At 39.3% G+C, this 23736-nt stretch overlaps 1 protein-coding gene across 4 annotated transcripts in view; it reads right to left on the reverse strand.

Moving 5' to 3' along the window:
• The window catches only part of GALNT7 (polypeptide N-acetylgalactosaminyltransferase 7), a 44693-nt gene that overhangs the window by 3793 nt on the left and 17164 nt on the right, over window positions 1-23736 (reverse strand). The window contains exons 2-12 of one of the 4 annotated variants that reach the window (XM_081875335.1): window positions 18867-19327; window positions 12682-12848; window positions 10810-10940; window positions 10473-10552; window positions 8613-8795; window positions 8277-8459; window positions 6311-6428; window positions 4697-4819; window positions 3881-4099; window positions 2648-2746; window positions 913-1041 (exon numbers count right to left, since the gene is read on the reverse strand). In XM_081875335.1, the coding sequence (XP_081731461.1) occupies window positions 913-1041; window positions 2648-2746; window positions 3881-4099; window positions 4697-4819; window positions 6311-6428; window positions 8277-8459; window positions 8613-8795; window positions 10473-10552; window positions 10810-10940; window positions 12682-12848; window positions 18867-19327 (1893 nt within the window). Of the gene's footprint in view, window positions 1-912; window positions 1042-2647; window positions 2747-3880; window positions 4100-4696; window positions 4820-6310; window positions 6429-8276; window positions 8460-8612; window positions 8796-10472; window positions 10553-10809; window positions 10941-12681; window positions 12849-18866; window positions 19328-20896; window positions 21192-23736 lie in introns of those variants that run through there. The other 3 variants (XM_081875334.1, XM_081875332.1, XM_081875333.1) reach the window with 3 other exon arrangements.

Raw genomic sequence — 23736 nt, forward strand, 5'->3', positions numbered from 1 at the left:
TATATATTAAGGATCAAGTCTCTCTGGAAACTAAACTCATAGCTGAGACAGTGTGAATCTTGACTCCCAACCTGAGGTGAGGGTGGAAGAGCTGTTTTCATTCAGCTGGGAAGGAAATCCACCTGATCGTGCTCAGAGAGATTCTGTTCATTAATTGCTAGAGGTCAATTACCGTATTTTTCGCTCTATTGGACGCAGTTTTTCCCCTCCAAAAATTTAGGGGAAATGTGTGTGCGTCCTATGGAGCGAATGCAGGCTTCTGCCATAGCCGCGCGCAACCCCTCCGGCAGGGAGAGGCTGCACGGGGCTATGGCTTCTTTAGCCCTGCGCAGCGTCTCCCGGCAAGGAGAGGCTGCACGGGGCTAAAGGGGAAGCCAAAGCAGCGAGCGGGATCCATCCCGCTCGCTGCCTTGCCTTCTTCCATAGCTGCGCACAACCTCTCCAGCAAGGAGAGGTTGCGTGCAGCCTGTACGCTGCTCTTTGGGGCTGGGGGGGGGGAAATATTTTTTTTCTTGATTTCCCCCCCTAAAAACTGGGTGCGCCCTATGGTCCGGTGCGCCCTATGGTGCGAAAAATACGGTAAGTTCTGTATAGACTCCCTGGCTAGTCTATCTCGATGTATTGGTTTTCTGGTAGAAGAGAATATGAGAACGTCCCAACAAAGAGGTAAGATATATTATCTCATCTGTGCACTTAAGTTTCCATCTTTTGTGTCCTCCAATATGGCTCCTATGTTTACAATAAAATAAACTTTGCACTGTTGCTTGAGCTGGATACTTTTGAAAGAAAAACTTTGCCAGATATCCCCAAATCTTATTTCTCCATCATTGAAAGCAACAAAAGTAATTAAGATTCTTCAGTACACAGATCACTCACAAGAGAAGATGAAAATTCATATCACTGATTAGATACCTTGAAGTACTGCCACTCCTTGTATTCATTTAGATTGCAGTGTGTAATCATAACTTTGGTGCCATCAGGTCCTTTACTCAAGCACTGGTCATACTGCATGAGCTGGTTGGCTTCATTAATTCTGAACAACTAATAGGAAAAAAAATATAACATTAAAAACCACTATATATTTTATACCAGTAACTGCTGAAACGCTAAAGTAATAACTGACATGTTAAAAATGATACTGCTCAGAAGCAATATTACAATTATTCAATATACTTGTCTTTTGCTTTTTAGAAGTATACTGAAGGCAAGAGACTTTTACAGACAAGCACAGTACATTGTCTGCTCAGAAGTAAGTCCCAGCATGACCTAAGGATACACAAGGTCCATCACAATGCTCTGTCATGTGGTCAGGCTTATCAGTGATTGAGGTATTGCTTACATCTGCAGGTAAGTGGGTCCAATGTTGCTTTCTTGATTTGGAAACAGTAAGTTGTGCAACTGGAAGGAACTAAAATTTGCTGAGCACCAATAATCGTAACATTTTTACTGTGTTTAACAAAACTAATATATGGCGTGCTCTGGTCCATGGGGTCACGAAGAGTCGGACAACAACATTTCCCTTGACTGTAATAAAGCCTCTTAGCGGTTTACAATACGTTTTGGATTGGTCAGACAACATGGAACTGTGAGCAAATGTTAGGGCCAAAAGGGGAAAATGGCATTGTTCATCAGAAGCCAGATTTGCTCACATGTCTTCTGATTTAAACATCAGCATTCCAAACACTGGCCTTCAATACCAGTAATGAGTTGAATGAATCACAGAGGTCAGGGCTACTGGTCTGAATCCCAACAGCACTCATCAGCTATGGTATGAAGTGATGGTAGAAGGAGAAGAAAGGAGTTGTATGTTGCTGAAACTCCCATCATGAAAGGCTGACTATGGGGATGTATTCATGCTTAGCTGATAGGAGGCTCCCATGAGCTGGAAAGGAGAGGAAGCAATTTTCAGCAATTCTCTCTTCCCAAAGCAGCACCCTGCTAAATTGGCTCTAGAGAGTTAGAGGTCTCTCTGGAGCAGATTTAGAGATGTCACAAGGAGGCTACAGGGGGAAATGCTGAAAAATTGCTTTCGTTCTCATTCTGCCAATGGAAATTTTTCACTGTTAGCTGAGTGACACTGATTGGAAATACGCTTACACTAGACTCTCATATTTGTATACCCCTTGGGGGTTTTACAATATTAAGCTGTCTAGAAATGCTTTTAAATAAAATGAATAAATCTTATGAATGTAGATTTGGACTTTGCCTAGCAAATATGGAGCCCCTAATTCCCCATGCAGATTTTCAGAAGGTACAAGGGAAACATAGAAATAAGCTCAAATAGTATCTAAATTTGAGCCATCAACAATGCTTTTGTGATCCACAACAGTTCCCTATGTAAGACAATTAAAAATAATGGTTATTATTTAATTGATATCCTGTCCTCCCTCCCTAAGGAACCCAGGGTGGTTCAGTAATATGATTTATAATTTTTTTGTGATAATGTAGTAGTGGACTTCACACACATGACAGCTCCCAGTGCGCGCGCGCGCGCGCGCGCTCTCTCTCTCTCTCTCTGTGTGTGTGTGTAAAGTTGTGCTTCAACTAATTTAGTACTGTTTACAGCGATGGAAAATCCACAGGGGAAAAGTTTAATCTTTTGGCATTCCTTTTGGCACTCCAAAGATCTTGCTTTGAGACTACTTACTTGATTTCCTCCCATTCTGTGACATGGTCCAAGTTCCACAAAGCCCCCATTGGAATGTCCCATGCTGTCTATGCAGTAAGCAGTTTCAAAGCCTCTGATCTGAAACACATGTATAATTTATATTGTAGCTAAACATTTCAAAATAAAATTAGGAAGCTAATAACTTCTTATGAAAAAAAGTATTATGTAGTTGTACAGAGATTTCTGAAATGACACACACAGCTCACCAAAGACCTCAGCATAATGTGCTGGAGTCAAAATACTGATAACTATTAGAAGGGAAAAAATCTGCTATACCAATGGATGTTATGGGCACCCTTTTGGTATACTATACAAAAAGGTACAGCAGAACTGGAGCTTGGGGTACATAGCCTTCCTATAAGTAAATACAGTTAGCAAGGAGAGTTCAGCGGATTGTATTCCACATAAAGCTAAATCTTTCAGTTGTCTCTGCAAGGAGTTCTCCTTGTATGGAGGTACCTCTCCCTCCACTGCATATTCCCTAACACTGTTACGGGAGTTTCACCCAATCTTTGGAGCAGATTTGGGTATGGTGCAGTGTGCACACCGGGGGGGGGGGGGGGGAGAGGGGGAGAAAATCAGCAGCGCTAGAAGCTGGCACACATGCCAGAGCAAGGAAGATGAGTTCTCCCTGCTCTGCCGAGTGAATGAGGAGATAACGAATCTTTCAAGTGAGTCAGTAGCAGAGTAGCACACAGGAAGTTACAACACTGAGAAAAATAATCAAGTAGGAGCTGGATTCTTCTCTCTCTTTCCATCTTCATGCTAGCAATTTAAACAGTGTCACTCCCCCCCCCCCCCCGCATTCTTGCAACTTTTTATCTTCTCTGTGTCCACTGTTCACATTTAACCCAGTCAACTTCGAGTTAAATGTACATATGTACTAATATTTTTTTTGGACAATTCCTATATCGAAATCTGGACTGATTTCACATCAACTTATTGTTTTGTTCTTAAGCCCTGGGACTCTTAAGTAATTCATGCAGATCTAAACTAAACAGCTTTAGAGTTTGAATGTGCTGGTTCCTTCCCTGCATATAGCTACAAAGAGATTCCTATCCCCCTTGTTTTTCCAGCACACATTAGTCCTTCCTATAATTAATTCTGGATTGGAAGAACAAGGAGAATAGGACTCTCTGTGGCTGCTGTAGCTCAGGACACCTGAAATAATGACTTGTATCAAGGAATGGATCTGCAAAACACTGTACTTACCTCTCCCCACTCCAGATTTTTAGGTGGTAAAGGATAGTGAGAAGTTATATCATAAGCTATTTCTTCCATAAACCACTTAAAACTTTTGCACTTGTGATCTTCACGAAATTTCTTCAGGTCAGATATATCACCATATGCTAGTGCTTTTGTCTCAGGACGACTAGCATAGAAGTAATCTTTGTATTCATCCCACCAGACCTCCACAACTCGGACGTAGTTCTGTGGGAAAAAATATACCGAATTCATTTTACAATAACCCAAACAAGAGTTCACCAGAGCATGGGTAATTGTGGCTAGGCTTTCTCTTTATCACTTTATGTGCGCACATACTTCATTTGTGGGTAAATCTTTTGATAACACACTGTAGTTTCATTTTCCAGAACGTTAAAGGAAAATTCTTATACAGCATTCATATTTATATCAACTTTAATTGAACAAAATGCTGGTATTATGTGTGTGCTTTTCTATATTTAAAAAATAAAGACACATTCAGGAATACAGGTATAATTTAAAAGCTCCCAAATTTAGTAATAAAATAAAAGGTTGCTCTTTTTGGTTAGGAGGCGAAGAACACTGAGCAGCCCTCAACATGGTTATCCAGTTATGAAACCATGGGATTAGTGAGTGGTTCTACAGATACACAAATGCGCGTGCACACACAAACGATTAACTTAGGTGTGTTTTTAAAAAATCAAATTACATGTTTTCATTCAGTTGGAATAAAACTCATCATCTAGGGAAGAGAAAAAGGTATAGATTTGAATGTGTCTAAGATTTTTAATTTAGGAATCAAATGCTAAAGACATAAAACTTCACCTTTAAAGTGGGAGATGATCCAACATATGCTGGAGGTGGATTCCCTTGCCATCCCTGGAGACGATAAATGTGTCCAACACGAGAGCAAGGCACAAACAGAAGCCTCCCTCCACACTGCCAAATCTGCAGGTTTTTATATGTTGAAAGAGATGAGAACGGGAGAATTACACATTCACAACTTTCAAAACCTCATAAAATACTTGTAAACATTAAATTACAGTACTAGCTATTATTATTTTTCAAAGCTTTCAGCATCATTGCAAGATGTCACTAACCACCACCACCACTACCACCTTACATATCATTTGAAAGAAAAAATGTCAAATAATTAGTGCACCCACTGACAAGTAGTCACAATTGCCTAATTTCTTAACTGGATTGCATTCAATTTAGAAATTATATCTGCAGATAATATTAGGAACTAATTTCATTTAATATTACATGTCATTTTAGGGTGCCCATTAAGTTTTAAATTGAAATATTAAATAACTCGCTTCAACACCTTGAGCAATTTTAACCACTTTTTCAGAATTTGTTGGTGGTATTTGTAAATCCCTTAAACTGCAGTAAGCTCAGCTATCGTTTGTATGATTTCAAACCTTCTTTCTCTATTAGGAGGGATTAAACAAAACATTTTGCTTTGCTGCATAGAACTTGATATTATTCTGGATTATTTAACAAAGCAGAACAGAAGCAGTTTGGCCGATGGGGCAGAGCTCCTATGCTGGCTTCCCAGCAGGTGAACTGCTTTCTGGGAGGGAGAAGTGAGACGGCAGGGAGGTTGGCCAATCTCCCTGCCACCTGGCCCCTCTCCCTTCCAGTAAACAACAATGACCCATCTACCAAGAAGCTAGTGGTAGCTGCTCTAGCCCACCCAGTAAGCCACATCTGGAACAGACACAGGTCTAAGATTTCCAATATATTTATGAAGATCTTCCTTCTATGCATGTTTGCTCAGAAGCAGGTCCTACTATGTACAGTGGTGCTTAGCCCCTAGGAATTGTGTTATACTATCAATGTCATTTCAACAAAGCTGAAATGTTGCAACTTTCAAAGCAAACATGTCCAAACCTGAAGCTCTCTCATCTAATCTTCAGAGGCTATCCATGCTACAAAATAATTCAACCCAATTTTGCTCTAGCCTCCGAATTACAAGCAAAACTGGGCTACGTGAATAAGGTGCCAGTGACTAAAACCTACACCCTTATTGATCTATAAAATCAGGTCTCAGACTTTACTTTAGCAACCACTAAGTCAACAGATGATGTGCCAAAATGTGAGGCAGATGTGTCCTCTAGTGGTTTTGAGTCTTTGGTTCAGAGGAGGCAAGAATTTGGCAGCATTATGGCCTTGCTGAGAAAGGTACATCTGAAAATGAAGAGCCCCCACCACAGAAAACAAGGTGTAGGCCCAACAGTTTCAAAAGCAATAAACATAATAAGTGCAGCAAGACATAGTTGTCTGTATGGCACTAATCAGGAGTTGGCTGATGGAAAACAAGGAAAGTATTGCTGTCCCTGGGCCAAACAAAAAAACTTGTAAGAACTGAGCTGACTGATGGTCATATATTTACTTGAAATATGATAGTTATCAACTCTTGGTATGGTTGCTTACCTTGTAAGATATTTCAAAGTTTTCACCACCCCAGATTTGTAGACCTGGATCATAGAGACCCAGCTCAAAAAAGAAATCACGTTCGATAGCAAACAATCCACCAGCCATTGCAGGTGACCTAGGAACGAGAAGAGGAACTAACAGTTTGTATGCCATGGGCCAGAAGGAATCCTTTTTATATGTAGGAATCACCTGACAATTGTTTTTGATAGGTAGAAATTATAAAGCTTTAATGGTGTTTAATAAAAAGTTTATAGCAATTGTTTGAACTCCAAAGTTCAGATTAACAGGCTAAACCGTTTTGGAATCCTAGGTACCAGGTAAGGTACAGACTAAATGTTGGTATGATTTAGTCCCAACACTTTTAATGTATAAGCAGTCACAGAGGCTGTGATCCAGAATGGAAAAAAATAACTGGGCTGGAGGCTTGCTTTCTCCATGACCTGTTTTCCTTTAAATATCATAAAACAGTCATAAAAGCACTCCTAGACTTTTTGCAGTTGTAGAGAAATGGTTCATAATATGCCAAGAGTTTGTGTCAAGTTCAGAACAGCTGAAAGGTCAAAACCAAACCAAATGGACATTATCAGAACTATAAGCAGTTAACCAATGTCTCAAAACAAAGTGTTAAGATGTTGGGCTATATTTTCTTTCAGTATAAACAAAATTCAATTCATTATTAAAAATATTTAGATTAACCCATACCCATGTATGCTATACTGAGCAAAACAGAGGAAAGATGGGATACAAATATGAACAATGACAATTTTTCTTTATGTACTATTTTAGGTCTTTAAAACATTTAGCATGTTCTGGTTCAGTTGGCCATTATGAACCAAACCCATTTTTTCTTTCTACAATCATAAGGACTAGAGATTATGTTCTTAAAAAGTGGTATTGGAGGTTTCCAGGTTTCTCTCCAGATGCCAATGTGAAAAACTGCATAACATGCATTAACCAGTGTCAATATTCTAATAAAAATATGAAAATGTAAATATAATGTAAGTATGAATGTACAGTGATGAATTTCTGTTGTGCTCTTAACTTTAAATTATTTGATTCCTCCTTCCTATAACTGTTTTATTAACAGTGTATAAATGCAAAAAATATGCTCATTTCTGTGAGAGGACCTACAACTTTTTATGTCAGGGAGCAAAAATGTGTGTGTGTCGCCCAAAGCTTCATAATTTCTTGGAAATGATTTGGAATATTAGTTCCAAAAATACAATAAAGTGAGAGTAAAATGAAAGTAGCAGAATTCTTAAAATGGCATTATTGCATATTCAAATAATACAAAAATACATTTACTTTGGTTACAGGAAAAAAGAAATTTTGAAATGAAAAGGATTCTAGTTGCAGGATTAGTGAAGCATAAGTGAACCAAAGCAGAATCGCAGCCTAGTTAGTTTAGGGGAAGAAGTAGGTATATTAGAACATTTTCAGTCCTTTCTGGCCAAATTTTGTTTTTGAACAAATCATTTTATAGGTAAAGGCAAAAATTCAGAGAAACATAACATTTCCCTTTGCCATTAAAAGAACAGGTTACTTAGACAAAAGACACATGGACAATGCATTTTCTTTCTGTAAATATCTATCAATTAGTTCCATATGTCAGTTCACCTGTCTGGGCAGGACAAAACAGCACCTAATAAGGATACTAAGCAATTTCTAACACAATCAAGGTATAATGGCAGACCACAGGTTTCGTTTAAACAATCCAATTAGCAGCCACCCTACATTTGCTGAAAGAACTGAGTATATAAGTACAAGACACAGAAGAGCAAAAGGAGTTAGTAAGGCTATGTTAGAAGAGCTTGACCACAGATTAGTGAAAAGAACGATGTATCTCCACAGAGCATCTGCTTTTGTTAGCTTTGTTTTAAAGGTCTGGAGAGTTCATGCAAATATTTAATAGTTCAGTACATCCTTAGGAAAAGGAGAAACGTGTAAGTGGTTTAGTGATTACCGATACGGCTCAGTTTTTGTCTTTCTCATTTCCTTCTCACGTTTGGTCAAGGGCACCCTCTTCCAGAGCATACTCCAATCCCATGCTCCTCTAGCAAACCCATCTTCGTCACCACCCCCTTGGGGTACAATGTTATAAGTGTTGCCATCTATGACATCTATAAGCGGCACAGTGCATGTGGTTCTGCAGGATTATGGATGGTGGCGGTGAGGATGAAAGCAGGTACATGGCACATTTAAACGAATCACATGGTTCATGGAAAAGAAAGGGGAAAAATGAAAGGATTTAGATAAGCATGAGTTATAAAGATCAATAGAATGAAACAGCATTCTTTACCGATATGGCTCAGTTTTATATTTTCTTTTTGCCTTTTCCTTGTGGCTTAATGGAATACGCTTCCATAGCAAGCTCCAGTCCCAGGCCCCTCTGGCAAAGCCATCTTCATCCCCACCTTGCTGTGGTTCAATGGAATAGTCATTCCCATCTATGTAATCTATTAGAGGCACAGTGCATGTAGTTCTGAAACATTTATGGAAGGGGAAGAGAGAAGATTAAGCTGTCTAATCCAATAAGTCATCTGCTATCTCTTACACTTTATTCCAATATAACTTCAATAAATATAGCATATACATACAGTGCTCTTCTTACAGAAGGAAAGCAGGGGAGTGGGGATTATGAATGAGCAGGATGAGGTCAAATTTATTTAAGAATACATTAATGCTGAAAGCAGAAACATCAACACACCAATCTACCTCTTCCTTCAAAGATTTCTGATAACAAAATATCAAGGTGAATGATGGAAGCTGTGTGTTTCACTTTTTGCAAATATGAATATATTTGTCTCTCCTAAGCTTTGAGAGTAAGGAGGACTGTCGTCTTGTTTACAGAAGGCTTGTTTTAAACCAGTGATGGCCAAACTTGGCCCTCCAGCTGTTTTGGGATTACAATTCCCATCATCCCTGACCACTGGTCCTGTTATAGCTAGGGATGTTGGGAGTTATAGTCCCAAAACAGCTGGAGGGCCAAGTTTGGCCATCACTGGTTTAAATCCACGGGAAAGAGTTTTTGAAAGGCCAGGTATGATTTAAAACCAGGCAATAAACCATTTGAATTTTGCATGTGTTTCAACATTTCAGAAATGAAGGTGTCTGCTTTTCTTGCTTGCAAGGTGGCAAAGCCAGAATCAGCTTTCCTACTGTAGGACCCGAACTACAGTTCTCTATTATTTAAAAAGGGGAAGGGGGGGGGGCGGAATAGAACCAAGAGTATGTTAGAACATCATATGCTAGAATTTACTTTTTTAATACTGTTCTGGTTTGTACTTTTGAGAGGAAATCCTCATATGTAGACATTTATCATAACAGACGTTTATTATTTTATACCTTGTTTTAAGTATCTTTGATTTGCTTATATGGTCACATTAACAATCCACAACACCTTAAAGTCATAAGAGGAGGGGGGGACCCCAAAGTATACTGTTCCAGACTTTGTTCCTTTTCAATTTACCAAGTTGACCAAACCCCCTAAAACTTTTCTGATTAAAAACTTTGCATAGTAAGTGTAATCTGCTGTGCATTTAGTGTTTTCAAACCTTGGCAGATGTTTACATTGGTTTTACTGCTTAAAAAACAAATCAAGTTTCTTAATGCAGTTATTTTTCTCACTAGAACAGCACTACAGGCAAGTTTTTAATCATGCCTATTCAGGCAGCCTGGAGAATGAGCTAGAACGATGCGGCCCAACTTTTCATACCAAGTGGGCCACAAGAGTACTTTGACATGGAACCTGTAGGCCGCACATGACTTATTGTGGAAGAGGGGGGAGAGCAATGCCAAAATTTGACCCCTCTAGCCCTTGCACTGCCTGTCCAAAGCCAGCTAAGCAAAGCTTTGGGAAGGAAGCGCAAAGCTCTGGCAGGATCCTAGAGCTCTCCCACCTCCTTCCCAAAGCTGAGAAAGTACTAACTAGGCTAACTAGCGTCTCACTTACCCGGCTTTGGGAAGGCAGCAAGTGGGCTGGGAGTCACCAAAAAAGGCCTCAAGGGCCATGTGTGACCCCCAGACTGAATGTTGTACCACCCTGAGCTAAAAAGTTACTCACCCAGAAAGAGCTGCTACTTGCCCTGGGTGAATTACTAACTGTTAAGGCTACTGTTAAAGGCTTTCTGAGGTATAAAAATAAGCAGATTATTATTACCTGTCTTTAGCTATAGGAGCAATTAGTGCTGCATACCAGTTTACTGCCACCTCACAGTGGGCATCAAGGTAAATTAAAACCTTTAAAACAAAGAGGAAAGGAAACAAAGAGGAAATTTCAACTCATTTTGAGATTTCCTTACACAAAACACACATTGATTTAATTGAGCTTTTTGCATTGTACGTTGACATCAGTTTATAGCTATCTTTTAAAAGACTACATATGCCATTTTGCAATTAAGAACTATACTTGAAATAATCAAGTGGTTTAAGATCTGTTAAAAGCAAAATTCAGACTGTAGGGAAAGAAGGGTTTTATTTAGCAAATGGTTTTCTACCTGTCCAAGTTTAGCCTTCTGGGCTCCAATGCTTCTAGCTTGAATTAAACCTTCTCTCCTTTCATTTCGAAAAATCTTTACAAGGCCATTCCACTGCTTAATATAATCCTCTAGTCTTTCTTTTAAGTGTGCTATCAAATAATAAAAAAGAAGTTTCCATATTTGTTATAAAATATTTAGCTTAGAGCTTACAACACAAACTAAATCTATATTAAAAACAAACTAAATATAATTGACTTAATATCTAAATACTCAGAAGTTAAGGCTATTACATAAATCACTGCCTGGCATATTTGCTGATAACAACTGTAACCTCACTTAAAAACTACCACCAACAATACTTGGATTTTTAAAATACATGTATGGAAGTAGAAAAGATGTGTGCCCTTCTAATGTTGGAAAGGTCAGACCTAAGAAATTGATGTCTGAACTTTGGAAAAGTTCAGAACTCGTACTATAGACTCTTTTGACAATAGAAAGGCACAAACCTCCAGTAATTTTTCCACTCACTTCCCCCCATAGTTTTATAACATGAGTAAGGAAATGTAACAATGGAAGTTGTCCTGGTGTCCTAAGTGTTGCAGTTTTTCCTTGTGTATTCCTTATTGCTTTACTAACTGTGGGTGAGTGACACATTCACAGCTCTTCCCTGACATGCCAAAAATGAATATAATCAAGTCTTTTAACTCACATAATAAAATGCCAACATTTATAGGCAACAAAATCCAGAAGGTGGTGCAGGAGATGTAGCATTCACTCTCCACAATAAATATTAGTAATGTCTGAATTTGAAGACGGATGTGGATGCAAAAAAGGATTATGAAATACCTTCAAGAAAACACTCATGACTTTTATTAACATTTAAGGCTACCACAGTCAAATGTGGCAGGAAAACACTGCTGTGGATTATAGCATTTTCTCAGCATTATGCTATTTTAGGACTATGCAACACACACACACACACACACACACACACACACACACACACGTTTAAGATGCTCATCTGCAACTCTATTACATTCTGCCATAGGTGCTGTAAAGGAAAATAAGGGACAGTAGCATTTTCTCTATATACATCAGAAATAAAGGGGAAGATAGCACAGAATAGAAGGAATATTGGTTCATTTGCATTACATATTACCCTAATTATCTGCTCCTTCATTTGTATCTACATTAACTTTATCTGTTAGGAATCCAACCCCCTACCCATATTTCAGCTTAAGCACTTCATCGTCTCAAACTTTTCGTAAGTGTGCGGAACAATTTGCGTGAGCAGGGGGACAGATTTCACACTATATCTAAAAGTCTCTGCTACTGTAATAAGCATTTAATGCAATGAAAATCCAATGCTGGCAGATGAAGTACCTACAGAGGCAAAGGTGAAGCTTCCTACACTATCCATTTTGACAAACCCTTCAGTCAAAAAAACCCGTATGTTGGAAAGGAGTGTTGATTCCTGTTCAAGGGAACCCTTGCATTATCTCTGAACAGATGTAGCCTTGAATGAAGATTTGAGTCATGATTACTCTTTGAGAAGGATTGAATTTTTTTGCAAAGTCTCCATTGAAAGAAACAGAAAGACAGATATTTGCTGAATGTGATAGCACTTACGCTTCTTCATTCAATAGGCTAGAACAAACTACATTAATTCACTAAAGCTATTTTTTTTCTTTTTAAAAACTGATCTATAATGAAAACCATGCTACCGACTCTATCCACAGATCAATATTCTTAAATCTGCAGGCTGGTTTCGTATTAAGAGCAGAAACCACTGAATTATCAGCACAGTATTTCTTTATGTTGGTTCAACTTCCCTGTAGAACGACAGATTCAGCTCTTACTGGGTTTAATATTGATATTCAATGTATTTACCTTTATTACTAAAGTCATCAATTAATACAATTTCAGCCAGGTATTTCCTTGGAGTTCTTTTAATTACACTGTGAACTGTCCTCATGAGTGTGGACCACCCTTCATTATGGAAGACAATGATAACGCTGGAGGTGAGCAGGTTTTCATCATAATGCCAGTATTTGCACCTGCAACAGATATGTGTGTTATATTTTAACATTTTTGAAATATCTACAATCAGAGCATGGTTGTTATCAGAACCACTATCTGTGAAAAAACAGAATTAACTAGAGCACTAGTTATGGCTGCAATAAATAAGACCATTTGGAGAAAATTCTCTTATAATACCCCTTTTGTACCACCTAGTTAATTAAAGTACTCCCCACCCCCAAGAGAGGACTTAAAATATACACAGTACTCATGATAGAGCATGATTATGAAGCTAGTTTAGAAGCTAAGCTTACAGTAATGATTGGACGGTAATGATTGCTGCTTCTTACTTTTTGAAGGATCTTGAAGCAGTTTTCAGAATGAAAACCATGTTTAAGACATTCTTTTGTTCCATGAAAAAACAAAACCTAAGTCCACAAGGACAAACATGAAAGTTGTATGTAATTTAAACATTCTGATGTTACATTGTACAGTGGTACCTCAGGTTAAGTACTAAATTCGTTCTGGAGGTCCGTTCTTAACCTGGAACTGTTCTTAACCTGAAGCACTTTAGCTAATGGAGCCTCCAGCTGCTGCCGCACCGCCAGAGCACAATTTCTGTTCTCATCCTGAAGCAAAGTTCTTAACCTGAGGTAATATTTCTGGGTTAGCGGAGTCTGTAACTTGAAGCATATGTAGCCTGAAGCGTATGTAACCCAAGGTACCACTGTACCTTCTAGGGGGGAAAAACCAATCCCAATGTTTTCACATCATATAGCCAGCAATCTCTGCAGCCTTCTCCTTCATGTAGTTTTTCAGAAGGAAAGGTTATCACATGGTTGTTATAATCACAACAGAGAAAACTATAATTTGTTAGAATGTTCACTCTTCTGAATTGTCATAAGCCTCCCCTCTGTTGCAACACCCTCTCAATAACCTGCAATCACATTATGATACCCATTCTGCTCCTAACTGCTTTCTGAGTTTGCCTGTAGAATTGGGGCCAATTTGCATGACTCTTTCAGCCCATGGCCGATATGATTTTCTGCCAACTTGCAGTATCAGGTGCTTCTGTCGCATCAACTAGTCTTAGCTTTCTGTATACCACATACTCCGCTAACCCACAAATAGTACCTCAGGTTAAGAACTTTGCTTCAGGATGAGAACAGAAATCGTGCTCTGGCAGCGTGGCAGCAGCAGCAGCAGGAGGCCCCATTAGCTAAAGTGGTGCTTCGGGTTAAGAACAGTTTCAGGTTAAGAATGGACCTCCGGAACGAATTAAGTACTTAACCTGAGGTACCATTGTAATTGCTATGTCCTACTGTTGTTCCAAAATAGGTTCCCAAGCAGATAGATAACTACCAGATAAAACACCAAGTGCTATTGCAAAGAACAATAGTGACATCCAGTGGTTCACTAACTAACACCAGCAAGCAAATATTAAACATCAACTATCAACTAAGCACTGTACTATAAAGTTAATTAGCAACTTGTCCACTAAAGATATAGAAACAAGGTAATTGTTAGTCATCATTTAATATACCTTAATCTAAATAAGGTAGAGTTTAAGATTGCAAAATAAGATGCTGGAAGCTCAGTTATGTTTCAGACTGAACAATTTCAGTATTAAAAATGATGATAAATTATGTTTTCCAGGGCTGCCACTCTTGCTCTTGCTTTTAAAAAATTCCACACTGGGCAGTGGGAACAAGGGTAGTTTATAGAGCACATTGTCTGATACTGGGAACAATACTGAGCTACCAAGTGTAGACAATCTCTGCACTTGTGAGCAGTGTTACAGCAGAATTTTAAGATGCTGATGCTATGTACTAAAGGACTCAGAAAAGATTTTCTGAAGATGGACCCCATTTGGTGTTTTGGATTGGGTTCAAGCTTCAGAAAATATATTAAACGTTATTGGTCAGTAGTAAAAATTCTCAAAGCACTTCCAATATATCTTGTACAGTGTTAATAATTATTTAAGTTGTATGAAAACGGCAGTGATTCTAATTGCAAACAAGGAAGCCTTCATATATATGATACATTTTAAAATTGTGTTTTGCTTTAAAGCTAAATGCATCCTGCCACCTAGTGTTTCTACTTGATTTTTTTTGTACTTCTACTTGATATCGCAAAGCTGCCGATTTAGCAGCACTTTAGCTCTTATCTTTATAGCTGCCAGAGCAAATACATTATCAGATATTCCTGTCTCCATACAGCATCTGTGTTGTTGTTGTTGCTGTTTTGCAACTCTGAGAAGATGAGAACATCTGCACACCAGATACCTCTTTCATTTTGTTATATAGGTCACGTTAAGATACCATAGTAAAGAAAGCTTCAATCACAGTCTCTCACCACACATATAATGGTACGAATCATAGCTGATCCTAGCCTAGCAACCCTCTAAAACTGCAGCTATCATTGGATGGTATTCAGCCAGTTTTACTCAAGAGTAGAGCCATTGAAATTAACTTAATCATGATTTAAATGGTCCTAAAGCTTAGTTGAATAAGACCCATAGCCTGGAACCCTTCACTGCCCCACCAACACAAAACAGTGTACCCAACAAAACATTTTTGATATGTAAAAATTAAGTTTGTATGTATAGGAAGCTGTCTTGTGCGGATTCAGACAATTAGACTACCTAGCATTAGAAATGGGAAACGTTTTTCAGCCTGACAACCACTTTCCCTCATATAGGGAAACTACTGGGGACCATATGGTGGGGGCGGGGGCGGGGGCGGGGGCGGGGGGGCATGGTCAGAGGCAAAAGTGGGACAATGGATGTGACTACTTCTGCAGGCAGTATCCTGCCACACAAAATTCAGAGGTTTCTACGTACACATGTGCAAATCACACATCTCTTCATCTTCCCTAAAGGCAACCAAGAGACATCACAATACAAGGACACATTCCAATAATGTAAGAGTACTTAAGAGGGGTGTAGATTAGGACTGAAGAGGGGGCACATGGCCTGGGAAGAGTCTTGAGGGCGAGAAAGAAAGTTCCGGTGGGCTGCATTTGATGCTTGAGGCTGAGGTTCTCCCACGCCTGGTCTATACACTTGACAATGACCGTCCAGGCTTTCAGCCTTAGCTAGAGAGTCTTTTCCAGTCCTAGACGGAGATAACTGGGATTGAAACAGGAACTTCATTTGCAAAGTATGTACATTATCACTGAGCTATGGCATTACTCCCAATTAACCAGTTTAATCTGCCCCCAAAAGTGAGAGGACACCACGTTTGCACATAATCCTGAAGTAGATCAAGTCACACATATCTGAGCATGCTCCTCTATACAGCGTTTACTATTATTTTAATATTTTGATGGGGAAGTGTCAATGCTATGTGTCAGAACACATGAAGTGTGTGTATATAAGGTGCCAGCTTCAATCCCGTCATCTCAAGTTTATTAGTACCTTAGGTAGCAGAGCTACAATACGTCTCTCTCTACCTGAGAGCTGCTCCTAATTATAGAAAGCTACACTAGGCTAGGGCGACGCAGGTGGCGCTGTGGTCTAAAAAACAGAGCCTGGGGCTTGCCGATCAGAAGGTCAGTGGTTCGAATCCCTGTAACGGGGTGAGCTCCCATTGTTTGGCCCCAGCTCCTGCCCACCTAGCAGTTCGAAAGCACGTCAAGTGCAAGTAGATAAATAGGTACCGCTCCGGCGGGAAGGTAAACGGCATTTCCGTGTGCTGCTCTGGTTCGCCAGAAGTGGCTTAGTCCTGCTGGCCACATGACCCGGAAGCTATCTGCAGACAAATGCTGGCTCCCTTGGCCTATAGAGCGAGATGAGCGCTGCAACCCCAGAGTCATCCATGACTGGACCTAATGGTCAGGGGTACCTTTCCCTTTTACACTAGGCTAGTTGGAACCATGGGCTAACTGGATCAAGTCGGCTGTTTCTAACAGGTTTCTCAAAATGGAATTTGCAAGAAATGAGAGGGTTCTCAACTTCTTCTAGCATTAAAGGACTGTTTTCCTCAGCAAACCATGTTTCTCATGTTACCTGAGCTCCATAAAATGTTTGCCATGTTATTTCAAAGGGGGAAAAGCCCATATGCTTGGGAAATCAGCCAAATATTTCAGGAACAGCTGCCATGGTCTTGCTTGCTTATTTAATCATCAAATGTGCTTCAGGGTCTGCAGCATTGTTAGAATTAGAAGCAGTGGGACAGTTCTGATATGGAATAAATAATATTTACCACCTGTGCTTCATAGATATACAAAACACACTGCTGAAAAGGATTGTACCTGCAAATAAAATTGCCTGAGAATAGAGTACAAAGGTATTGTAAGATATTTCGGCAGAGGCAACAAAGGTTGCTTTAATCAACCCATCTAGATGTAAAGCCAAGATCATGCTATCTACAGCAAAAAAACCCTTATTGATACCACAATCAAATCACATTAATGCCAACATCATAAGCACCTTTTATGTAGTCAAAGAAATTGATCATGAAAATGTACTGATCCTTCTTATTACTTCCAAAAAGTTCTAAAGTAATGACAGAAATAAGATATAGAGGGCACAGAATTCTCACAGACAATTATGCACAGTAAAAATGATATGGAAATCACATCTTCTGAGGATAGGGTTTTCTCCCCTTGTCAACAAACCCCGTCTCTCTTTGGTTTTATGCATTTTAAGGGTAGAGAAGCAAAGAACTCCAATTCTAAGGCTCTTAAGTTACTGATGGTAAGAGAAAGTTGGGGAAACCTGATGGTTTACATCAAACACTCGCACACAGAGAACACAAAATGAGAACTCTGTACAAAATCTTTGCACAACACAATTACATTTTAGTAGTTACCACAGAAACATGGAGGGAAGAATGTTTTTCATAACTGTTAAAAGGAGCCATTGTACTGTTCTCCCCTGAATTCACTCAGAAAGAACACATTCTGTAACAGACAGTAAATGCAAAGAACAAAAACAAGCAGAAGTACAAGCTGGTGAGTTCTGTTCACAGATCACATAGTGGAAAGCCTGCCTCAGACAAACAGCTCAGTTGCAACAGCTAACATAGGCACCAACTCCATGGGGCCTGAGGGGGCCCGAGCCCCCTCAAAAATTCGTTTGGGGGGGCTCTGCCCCCCCAATAATTTAAGAAAATTATTAGTTATATTATGCTTTGTAAAATCACAAAATTATGTTGGTATTTTTTATTTTCCTTGTTTGACGATAGTTACCTTTTAAAATACATTCAGTAATAAGTTAAAACAAAGCCACTCCCGATCTAGAGAGGGGGTGGGGTTGCGGGCTCTCGACCCATCAACAATCTCGCGGGGCTGGCGTCAGCCCCGCGAGAAGCGGGGATTCCCCCTAGCTCATTAATATTCACCGCCCACGGCGGCAGCCAATCGGCTGCCGCAAAGGGCGGGCCCTCACAGGTTCACTTAAGGTCGGGGCAGCCCGGGGCTCGCCCCTTTCGTTCCCCCAGCAGCAGCGGTTTGGAGGTCTTGGGCCCCCCCAATATTTTTTATAAGTCGGTATGGGCCCCCGCCCCCCCAATATTTTTTATAAGTCGGCGCCCCTGACAGCTAACACACATTGGTTCAGATGAAGGCAATATGGTCATCTGAACCTGGCATCATGCCTTATTGGAGAGTTAAGGGTCATATATCAAAGACCCAGCAGATCAAAGGGGGTAGGAAAATTGCATAAGCCTTTTGAATATCAGGCTAAATCCTGTTACACATTCTGTAACAGACAGTAAATGCAAAGAAAAATGATTTCTTATCAAATGTGATCAAGGTTTAAGCAACTGTAATTTATTACTCATTATCTGAATGCCTGCTAGAATACTTCTGGGAACTAACCAAGCTATAGTTATACATTTTTTAAGTTCTGCTAATTTCAGTAGGAGTGTTATGCACATGATTACATCTCTGCTAAAAAGAAAAAGGAAAGCTCATTTTAAAAAGAAGTGCTGATTTGTTTTCCTTTACTATCACTAATATATATTCATATAAGATGATTGTCACAGTGTACAGATCGCATAACAAAAATACAATTAAAAGAGGGGGAAAGAAGAGGCAGATCAGGTACTTACTCTTCTTGACGCAAGTCATTAATGCTTCGATCTAGTGAGATCATATCACTTGCTACCATGTTAAACCCAAACTCCTTAATGCTGCTTTGAACAGATTCTTTATACTCTGGTCCTAAAACATATGGCTTGGCTTCCTCACCAGGACCACTGACAACTCCATGAGGCTCAGGTTCTTTGGGTTCAAAATTACCAAGAATTCCAGGTCGTAATACGGGATCACGGTAGATCAGTGTCTGTGGCTTAAATGTGAGATACTGTCGCTGCATGATGTTCTGTTGATCATTATTGCCACCAAGAGGATTCCCTTCATTTTTGGCCTTATTCCTCCGCCGAATTGATTCCAAGTCTACTTCCACACCTTCGACGTGAGGCCAGGGTAACACAGGCTTGAATTTGTCATTTCCAGGAACCAGGCCATGGTCTCCATTGTTTGGCAAAAGATTGCTGTTTTCCTTGTTATCCTACATAAGAGGGAGAGATAAAATTATAAAACAAAGAAACTGGAAGAGGTGCTCGCCCAACTTCAGCTTTCTATGCCCCTTTTACTAACAATTGTGTAACTCTAATCTCTGTGGAATTTGTTCAAGTCAATGTATTCTTTAAGCAACTTGAAACATTTAATAAATTTATCTGTAAATGTAAGGTTAAAAACAAATGTCAATATTTGAAACCCACCTGTGCAGCTGCTAATACTGTTACATTTGAGTCTTGCTGGCTAGTACTTACATATAGAAAGGTTGCATTTCTGATTTATTTATGGAACTGATCCTCCTCCTCACTCTTTGTTCACCATGTGGCCTTCCATCTAACCCTACCTTTGTCCATTATAAAATATGAAACCACTGTACTAAAAATACATTAAAAACAACATAATTAAATATTACACATCAAAAAAGGCACCCTACAAAAGGTGGGCACCAAATTCCATAAATTAACTGTTTGAAGATTATGATTTGCAACTTTTGTGATAAACAAAGTCCACACACATCATCAACACACACAAATTTTACGACATGTCTGTGAACAAGAGAGGCATCAGGAGGACGTCATATAGCACCAGTAGCAGATGGAAAATTTAAGACTTATGAAGTCAAATATGATCTGGAGCCCTGAAAAGCTCTATTTCCTTAAAAGAAAAAAAAATACATACATAAGCAGATGCCTTTAAAAAAGATTTTTGGTTCTGAATCAAAGACAAAAATTCTTAAACTGGAAGTTATGAAAACTAAAGTGTCTCAAACTTGAATGTCTAGCTAATGATTTTGAACATTGGGGGGCAGCAACACATGATGCTGAATTATCACACTTTCTCACAAGCCAGAACTACTACTGAAAATGAAAAATAACACGCAAGGCAGAGTCTGATGAACAGCTGAGAAGGAGAAACTGCAGTTGGTTTTCAAGGAGGGTTAAGGCATTACTAAGAACGAAGATATTGCTACTGTTTACTAATCATTTCGGCAATGTCACTTGAAAATAGAAAACTGCAATTGGTGAAGTGGGTCTCACCGACCCGATTAAAATGATCTACACTGCCAATGCAATCTCTGCAACTAAAATTCAAACAGTCAAGGGGGTGGCGACATCACCAAGGCAATATGGTGTTATCATCTGCTGCTCCTTCCTTCCCCAAATCAAAAACAGCTAAGCTTGCTCCAAAATGAAGTCTTGTTCAAACTTTTAACAGTTCCAAGTGGGCTGTGAGCTGCAGAATTAGAGAATCACAAAGCAGCACTCTGGATGACTGATTTTCACTTCTGGCTCAGATCATCAGGGAATCCCAAGCAGGCCAGAGCCATTTCCAAAATGGCTGCCAGGGCTCAATGCAGTGAAAAACAACAGAGAGGCCACAAACTTCATTTGACACAGCAGCTTTAGTTGCTCTAATTAAAAAAGAACTGTCTGAGGACTGAGGTAAAGCACTGAAACCATTGAGGGAAGGTATTTTAAAACTCACTCAGTATGAGACATTTCCACAACACAATGGAAGTGAGCATGAAGAACAGAACTAAGATTAACAGAATCTGCACCTTTGAGTGGCTTCGGAGAGACCAGCCTACATGAAGCTATTGTGTACTAGATAAAGAAGAAGAGTTTGGATTTGATATCATGCTTTATCACTACCCGAAGGAGTCTCAAAGCTGCTAACATTCTCCTTTCCCTTCCTCCCCCACAACAAACACTCTGTGAGGTGAGTGGGGCTGAGAGACTTCAGAGAACTGTGACTAGCCCAAGGTCACCCAGCAGTTGCATGTGGAGGAGCGGAGACGCGAACCCGGTTCCCCAGATTACGAGTCTACTGCTCTTAACCACTACACCACACTGGCCCTCAGTATTATTTCCTGAATAAAGGAAATAAAGCATGCCATATTGAGAGGATTCATGGCGCACTCTGTCCAAAACCCCAAAATGGTGAGTCCCCAAGAGTCATTATTGTTTGCTCCAGCACCTTCATAATTAAAAATGACTTATTTCAAAAGTTCAGAACACAGTAAAAAAACTTAACAGAAAACTCCACCATCCTTCCCTTTCCCCTCCATCTCGCTGTTCTTAGCCATATCCCTTCAATCACAGAATAAATGTCACATCCAATCTTTTGATGCCCTTTGACACTTGTTTAGCTGGGCAACCTCTATGGTAGGAATTGTGAGGATCAATGTGTTAGATACTTTAGATTAAAAGAACTGAATAAAGCTTTGATAGATCAGACAAAGGGCCAGTCTAATCTAGTATCTTGTTTTCATTGTGGTCAACCATATATGCCTATGACAAGCCTGCAAGCAACACCTGATAGCAATAGCACTCTCCCTACTTGTGATTCTCAGAAACTGGTGTTCAGAGGTATATTGCCTTGGATACAAGAGACTGAACGCAGCCTATCATTCATGAAAATGCAAGAAAGATGCCATATTCTAACATGCTATGTTATGCAAGCTAACATACAATTGAATACTGATCAAGTTACTTCTTCCTAAACCAAACCTTTCAAGCCACAGTAAAATAAGGACTAGAATGTTGGCCCATGGACATTCTTGATTTTTTTACCACCCCAAACTGAAAAGATAGCAGTTGTCTTTTTTTCATTCACACAGCATATTACAATCTGCATTTCAATCAGTGATGGATAATAAAGATACCGATACTATGTGGGCCAGTTTGTTCTTTCAGATTTCATTAACAGCAGCACAAACAGTGTGGTAACATAAACAAAGGTATCTAGATTGTATCTGGGAATGTTTATCTATTCAACAAAAGGAATTTGGAGGGGGTTATTGGTTTGTTTTTATTGTGTATTTTGTGCTTTTTGATCTTGTATTTTTATGTTGTGAATTGCCCTGAGATCTACAGATGGAAGCCAGTATACCAGGCATAGGCAAACTCGGCCCTCCAGAAGTTTTGGGACTACAACTCCTATCATCCCTAACTAACAGGACCAGTGGTCAGGGATGATGGGAGTTGTAGTCCCAAAACATCTGGAGGGCCGAGTTTGTCTATGCCTGCAGTATACTAACTAATCAATCAATCAATCAATCAATCAATAACAATAATTTTCACTAGTTGTCTTAAAGCTAAGAACATGTTACTGCTCCTTACATAGTTAGCTGCTGAATTTCATGACAACTCCAGAGGTTATGATATAGCAATCAACTCATCAAAAACATAAAAATAAGAGACAACCAAGGTATGGCAAGAATGCGGAACAATATGACCAGAATCAACAGATATATAAGAAAATCTACTCAGCACACACAACTGCAATAGTGGGAATTTCACTTATAGCATAAAACTTTCATAGCATTTAATGTACAGAGCAATCCATCATGTCAGGAGAGGCCACTTCAGATGAATTGTCAATCTGGGGGAAGGGGGACTGCATTTCCTTTTCTTAAAATATTAATGATAATAATAATTCCCCCCTGTTCCAATGGGAAGAAGGAAAATCCTTCAATGCTGGAGGCATGCCAAAAGAACAGGAGGGCTTAGGATCCAGCAGATCCAAAGCATTCCCTGATCTGCCCCAACATTTTACTTCTTTGCTGGGGAGAATGAGTTCTGCATAATCCATATTCCTTGGGGCACCCTGCTATTTTATGCATTTCACAGTTTTTTCTGAAGCTGTTTTGGAGTTATTTTTTTTTTTAAAGTAGGGTGTAAATTTTTAAATAAAGGAATGGCCAAGCTGAATTATCACAGACTTAAAATATGAATGGTAAAACATTCCCAAAGACAATGCCTGGATAAAATATGAATGCAAAACGACAAAATTAAAATTGGGGCAGGCAGCAATGTAGACAAGCCAGTATATTTTGCCATCCTCCACACAGGCCAGCCAAATCTCCCAGTAAAGTCTTGTGTGGAAATCATAGGCACAGCTGAATGGATCCTACGAATTAGAAATACAAAAACCATCTATACATTCCCTTGTGATCATAGGAAAAGCTTTTATACCTTTGATGTTCTTGTTAAGATTTTTAATTTATAAGAGTACAATTTCACTTTTATTTGATATGATACTGAGCTACAGTATTTAATAACTTGGGCTGTAATAATTTTACATTAACATTAGCACACTCATCAGGAAGAACAATGAATGGTTTGATTCCCAGGCTTATGATGATTCCCAAGACTGTCCAAGTGAGAACTGAGTTCTTACAAATTTGTAAAAGAAAATCACTTTATGTAATGTATTTCATTCTTATCTCGACTGAGGGAAGTGCTTCACAGAAGCCTCTCTGTTACACTTCTGAAGTAGCAATACAGGAAAAAAATAGAATCATCATAAATCTTAATGGATGAGTATTAGTTTCTTCACAAGAGCTGTTGCTGTTTGATATACATACAGCAACATGGTAGAGCATACAGCAAGTAA

The sequence above is a fragment of the Podarcis erhardii genome (assembly GCF_964252035.2).
Source record: "Podarcis erhardii genome assembly, chromosome: 9".
Classification (NCBI taxonomy): domain Eukaryota; kingdom Metazoa; phylum Chordata; class Lepidosauria; order Squamata; family Lacertidae; genus Podarcis; species Podarcis erhardii.